The 6,691-nt window shown below is 35.2% G+C and overlaps 1 protein-coding gene across 1 annotated transcript in view; it reads right to left on the bottom strand.

Annotated features, from left to right (window-relative positions):
* The window catches only part of LOC107660208 (lysine-specific demethylase 4B-like), a 72,516-nt gene that overhangs the window by 30,764 nt on the left and 35,061 nt on the right, over positions 1 to 6,691 (bottom strand). Inside the window, exons 10-14 of the mRNA XM_016449464.1 lie at positions 5,026 to 5,261; positions 4,713 to 4,894; positions 4,505 to 4,628; positions 1,160 to 1,338; positions 723 to 924 (exon numbers count right to left, since the gene is read on the bottom strand). Of these exons, the coding sequence (XP_016304950.1) occupies positions 723 to 924; positions 1,160 to 1,338; positions 4,505 to 4,628; positions 4,713 to 4,894; positions 5,026 to 5,261 (923 nt within the window). The remainder of the gene's footprint in view (positions 1 to 722; positions 925 to 1,159; positions 1,339 to 4,504; positions 4,629 to 4,712; positions 4,895 to 5,025; positions 5,262 to 6,691) is intronic.

The following is a 6,691-nucleotide window of genomic DNA, read 5'->3' as shown; positions in this document are numbered from 1 at the left end:
TAAATACTGAGCAAAGGGTCTGAATACTTAGGACCATGTGATATTTCAGTTTTTCTTTTTTAATAAATCTGCAAAAATGTCAACGATTCTGTGTTTTTCTGTCAATATGGGGTGCTGTGTGTACATTAATGAGGAAAAAAAAAATTAACTTAAATGATTTTAGCAAATGGCTGCAATATAACAAAGAGTTAAAAATGTAAGGGGGTCTGAATACTTTCCGTACCCACTGTATATATATATATATATATATATATATGTATGTATGTATGTATGTATATATTAGTGCTGTCAAAATTATCGCAGGCGATTCATTTTTTCAGTTTAACAGCGTTAAAAATATTTGACACAATTAACACAGGGGCGGGGTTAGGTTGGCCACACCATTCACAACGGCTGATTCTGTCTCATTTGTCTTGACAAAAAATGCATTTATTAAAACAGAAACTTTTTTTGTAAAATGTAATAAAAATGTAATAATGAATTAACCTTTTTATGCATCAGTATTAAAGTATCAAACAATAGTATAAACCTAAAAAAGCAGTAAGGCATGAAGTAACAAGTCAAAGGCGTCCATCAAGCACATTTGTACAGAAAAATGATTAAATGCCAGTGCACTGTAATTCAAAAACATGTTCTGTGTGAACTGGCCTTTAGCTTAACACATTAACGCTGTGATAAGTCTCTTTGCATCATGAGAAGCACATGTGAGGTGTGTTACTCACTGGCGTGGACCTGTAGGCCGCAGCTCCCGCAGGACAGCAGGACGCTGGTGCCGTCGTCACCGATGTGGGAGTTCGACGGCAGCGGTTCGGTGTTCTCGGCACCCGCGCTGAAGCACATCTCTGGAACCAGCGGACGCGTGTGACAGCCGACCCGCAACACCAGACCGGACGTGTCTGAGAGGTGGAAGGGGTCCTTAACGCGCTAAACACGCACAAAAACACAAGAGAGAGGAGAGCATGCTAAACCAAAGAGAAATAAACACGGATTTAAAACAACTTCCACTTCAATCGGGCAGTTTTTGGTTAAAAAAAGCATTGAAGTGGACCAGACTTTGTGCTGATAGTCAAAAGTCTGATTATGTATTATGATATACTATTATGTATTGATTACATACTATTTCAGTATTTTGATACTGTAGTAGCGCTCAGTGCATTACCTGTGTGTACGGACAGAAGAGCGTGCAGACGGCGCAGTGCGGCTCGATGGTCGCCATCGCAGCGTTGAACTGTTTCTCGGCCAGGAAGTTTGGCAAACGGTTCTGCCACAGCGCGCTTTCCTCGGACTTCTTGGCCTCCGGCTGAACGCCGCCACCTACAGGCAGTCCAGAGTACAGCTCTACAGAAACACAGAGCGAGATGACGTGTGTGAGAATCACATCAGAGATACACACTACAGCTAGGGCTGTGCAAAAAATCGAATGCGTCAGTATTGTCAGTAAAGCCGGTTCTGTGATTAGTAGTAAATCTCCAGCTTGTGCTTTCAGATGGAGCGGCATTTACTTCACAGAGCCGTAAATCACTGACAAGCTACGCAAAATCGCGTTCATAATCGGCAATGAATCGCCTGCGATTTTGCGTAGCTTGTCAGTAGACAGTCTTATCAGATAGATAGATAGATAGATAGAATGACTGAACGAACGAATGAACGATCGAACGAACGATAGAAGATAGATAGATAGATAGATAGATAGATAGATAGATCAATAGATAGTAAATTATTTTCCTTAATTCATTTATAAAATTTAAATTAGTGTTTGCACTAAGCAAAATATAAAACACTGAGATCTTTATATTAGACATACTTGCAGAATTTGAATAATATTTTCTCAAACACCAGAACGGGTCCAGTGCTGCCCAGAATAGTGAGAGGCTGTCCGATAGATAGATAGATAGATAGATAGATAGATAGATAGACAGAAAATACAATGAACGAATGACAGATGATAGATAGATAGATAGATAGATAGATAGAAAATACAATGAACGAACGAACGACAGATAGATAGATAGATACATAGATAGATAGATAGATAGATAGATAGATAGAAGGAACAAATGGACGATAGATAGATAGATAGGCTGAATGAACGAACGAACAAACGATAGATAGATAGATAGATAGATAGAAATATAGATAGAATGACTGATCGAACGAAATAGATAGATATTTAGACAGACAGACAAATCTTTAGACAAACTGACAGATATTTAGATGTCTAGACAGACAGATGCAACAATAATTGTAAAATGTGCAGAAGCTAAATAAGAAGAATTTTAATGCGATTCTGCCTCATAAGCACTGAAAATGCACATAGTTTAGAGGTAAATTAATCAGATAGAAGTGAAACATGGCTCAGTATGAGTGTTGTCCTCTTCCTCTGAGCCGTGACTCTACAGACAGCAGGTGAAGATGTATTTTTGGAGAGATTTGATGCCCCTCTGTCCTGTATTTTGCCCCCTACAGTGACAGCGGGTGGTGCGGGTTTACAGCTGTCTGTCTCTTCATAACTCACAGCACAGACAAATCAATAACCATCTTTCACCCGCCCCGTCTTATAAAGCGCTGATTGTTTGTGGCTGCTTTCTTTCATACTTTATTGCTTTTGCTCTTTGTGCTCGCGAGTGTACACTTTCACAACAAACAAACAAACACAAAACAACATCTCGCCATCAAACCCGAACACTCTGAAATGAAACGCCGGCCTAAAATGTTCTAGAAACATTCATAGTGTAAAAACATAACTTTTAACATCTTTTTCTTCAGTGGAAAATATGCCATCAGACATTTACCCAGGGTGCAAAGTTTCTTTTGCTCTCCTGAACTCCATGTGATAACAATTGCTGAATATTGTAATTTAATAACTTGCATTGTTAACTTGCATCCAATTTACGGGCCTCATTCAAGAAGCTAGTAAAACAAATTTACAAATCGTTTCTAAAACCTTTCTTCCATAAATTAACAAATAATTTTCACCAATTTAAAAAATAACATACAAATTTACATACTTTTTTTTTTTTCATCTTTAAAGAACATCATTATGAAGTTCACTCATGAAACAATGAAATGTCACAGATTTAAATTTACATAGGATGTTTTTTTACAAACAATTCTACAAACGTCATTCGATTTTACGACTTTATGATTTTACGACTACAAATTTTATGGTCATTTATGAAACTAGCAAGACAATTTTGCATACATTTTTCATAAAACTATTCTAATGCAAATTCAAAAATTTAAGCAAGAATGTTTTTACTAATGTCATTCAATTTTTTTAATGGACATTACTGGATTATATGGACAAAAAATATGTAATTCAAGAGCAGCTTTATGAACAATTTAAAAATTGTCTAATTAAAATTTAAACATCATTAGTTTTTTCGTACATTATTTCAAATATAATTTTTGAAACATGAGGAAAAACGAGTTTCTGTGCATGCAAGAATGGCTCCATAAACATTTTCATAAGTCATCTGATGTCACTAAGAACTTTCAAAATGAATTAATGTAATTTTTTTGGAACACTATACTAACAAAAATTTCTTCATTAAATTCAATTAATTATGCATGAATAGTTTATGAACATCATTGATTTTACTGGCATTATTACAAACTACATTTTTAAAAAAACAAGCAAAACATGCAATTTAACAATAGCTTTACGAACAATTTTAAAATATCATTTGATTTCATGACTGCCATTGCGAACGCTATCTATGCATGAGGAGCAAAACGAATTCCAGTAAATCTTTCATAAAAAGTTATTTTTGGATAAATTGCCGCATTCAATTTATGCACATTTTACGCAGAGTTGTAAGAACATCATCAGACTTTTCGTACGTTATTGCAAATGTAATTTTTGAAAGATTAGAAAAACTATTTTCTGTGTATGCAAGAATGGGTTTATAAACAAATTTACACACAACAGTTGATTTTAAAAATGTCATTACGAACTTAATTTGAAACGAGCAAAATTAATTCATCAAAATTTTTCGTAAAACTATTCTAATACAATTTTCTGCATTAAATTCAATGAACTATGCAACAACACTTTACAAACATTCCATTTTACGGACATTATTACAAACTACATTTAAAAAACACGCGTAGCTCTACGAACAATTTAAAAAATATTACGAATAACCTTAAAATCATAATATTTTGCAAGTTATTTTGAATATATTTAACAAAAACGTTTCTGTGCATGCAAGAATGGCTTTATGAATGTCATTTTAAGGACGTCATTATGAAATTCACTCGAAACATGAGCAAAACAAGTTCACGAAAATCTTTTGTAAATCCGATCTTACATAAAATGTTACACTGAAATTTAATTTATTAATATATGATTATTAATAATGTTTTTCCGAACAAATTACACAGAAATCTGCTTGCGTTTCATGAATGAGGCCCAAAATATTAAGCATTAATTTCAATTTCATACTTAAAGTACATCGCGCTTACTGTTTATCGTTAATGACGTCATGAAAGCAGTACTCACCCTCGTCGCTGGAGGCTTCCTGTTTGACTATGGAGTGAGGAGAGCGCATGGGCGGCTTGCTGAACGGATGTCTTCGACTCTTCTTTACCTCAACTTTCTTCTTCAGCTTCGTGAAGGGACTTGGCTGAGAACAAAAACATTTAACGATAATTTACCTCAACGTTTAAAATCCCCTAAAAACCCTTTTGGGATGAGAGACAGCGCTGACCTGCAGGCCGGGAGTGGCTCCATTACTCTCAATGTCGCTGGAAGCGAAATGCTCAAACACCTGCTGGAAGGAGAGCTCGTCGGGATGCTTTGGCTTCTTCTTTTTCTTCTTCTTCTTCTTCTTCTCCTCCTCTCTGTTTTCCGGCGGAGGATCCTGGGAATCTGTTTTTCTGTCTTCACCGGCTGAACAACAACAAAGATGGAGGAATGGCAAGCAAATACCATCACACGTTCAGTAATAACAAGGCGTGTTACTATGTGGTTGCTAGGGTTTATGGGGTGGTTTCTATATGTTAAAAGTTCACCCCCTTTACCTTCTTCCCGAAGCGCCGCTTCCGCTTCCGCCTGCTCCTGCTCCTCCCTCTCTAGCGCCTCCAGCGTGAGGAGCGCCTCCCGCGCCATGCGCTCGTCCCTTTGCTGCCGTCGCTGCTGCTCGCGCTCCTCCACCTTACGTAGATACTCACTCATATCCAGCTCCACTCCCTCCTCCGCCAGGACCTTCACCTCCTCCAGCTTCAGACGCCGGAACTGTTTCATCCTCGCCTGAGCTCTACGAAAAAAAACAAAAAAACAACGCAAACGGATAACAAAATTATTTCAACTCACACATTTCCCACTTCATAGTTTTTATTTATTATGATTTGAACTGTAATGGTCAAAAATCAATAAAAACTTTGTTGGAGCTCTACAAAAAACAACGCTAATGGATAAACTTTTATTTTAAACAAAAGGTTTCCTGCTTGATACTTTTTATTTATTAATTCAGGTAACAGGTCAATAAAAACTTTGCCTAAGCTCCACGAAAAAACAACAACAACAACAACGCAAACACAAATTAGTATTAAAAGTAAAAATGAGTAAAAAAAGTATTACGATTTGAAAATTTAAGGTGAAATGTCAATAAAAACCTTGCAGAGGTCTACAAAAAACATCGCAAATAGATAAACTTTTATTTTAAACAAAACGTTTCCTGCTTGATACTTTTTATTTATTACAATTCAAGCAAATTTTACAATTCAGGTAACAGGTCAATAAAAACTTTGCCTAAGCTCTACGAAAAAAACAACGACAACGCAAACACAACATTTTCCCACTTCATAGATTTATGTATTACGATTCGAAAATTAAAGGTGAATTGTCAATAAAAACCTTGCAGAGGTCTACAAAAAACATTGCAAATGGATAACGAACTTTTATTTAAAACCAAATGTTATCCCATTTGATAGCTTTTATTTGTTATGATTCGAACAGTAAAGGTCAAAGGTTAATAAAAACTTTGCCTAAGCTCTATAAAAAAAAAAACAATGCAAATAGATAAACTTTTATTTCAATCCAAACGTTTCCTGCTTGGTAGTTTTTTTGTTACGATACTAACAGTAAAGGTCAAAGGTTAATAAAAACTTCACCTGAGCTCTACAAAAAAGCAACATAAACGGATAACAAGCGTTTATTTCAACCCAAAAACTTTTCGCTTGATAGTTTTTTTATTTATTACAATTCGAACAGTAAAGGTCGATAAAAACTTTGCCTAAGCACTTCAAAAAAAAAAAAAAAACAACGCAATGAATAATGAACTTTTATTTCAACCCAAACGTTTCCCTCTTGATAGTTTTTACTTGTTACGATTCAAAATGAATTAAAATCATTAAAATGAAACCATGATGTTTTTCCACCGGAAAAAAAGTTTGCGTGAGCTCTATGAAGAACAAACAAAATGGATAACTTTTATTTCAAACCAAGTTTTCTGACTTGATAAAATTCTATTTATTAAAATTCTAACAATAAAAGTAATTTCACATCCATGGCAAATTTTCACAGAGACATTGTTAAAACGAAACGTTTTTTGACCAGTAACAAAAAAAATACCATAAATTCCATTTTTTCTGTATTACAATAGCTGTACTATTACTATATATTAGTGCTGGGCGGTATGACCAAAAATTTATATCACGGCATTTTTCAAAATTATACCGGTTTCAC

This window comes from Sinocyclocheilus anshuiensis, unplaced genomic scaffold (genome assembly GCF_001515605.1).
Source record: "Sinocyclocheilus anshuiensis isolate Anshui unplaced genomic scaffold, SAMN03320099.WGS_v1.1 scaffold1413, whole genome shotgun sequence".
NCBI lineage: Eukaryota > Metazoa > Chordata > Actinopteri > Cypriniformes > Cyprinidae > Sinocyclocheilus > Sinocyclocheilus anshuiensis.
Note: the sequence above shows the minus strand (reverse complement) of the source record. Positions and strands in the feature narration are given on the sequence as shown.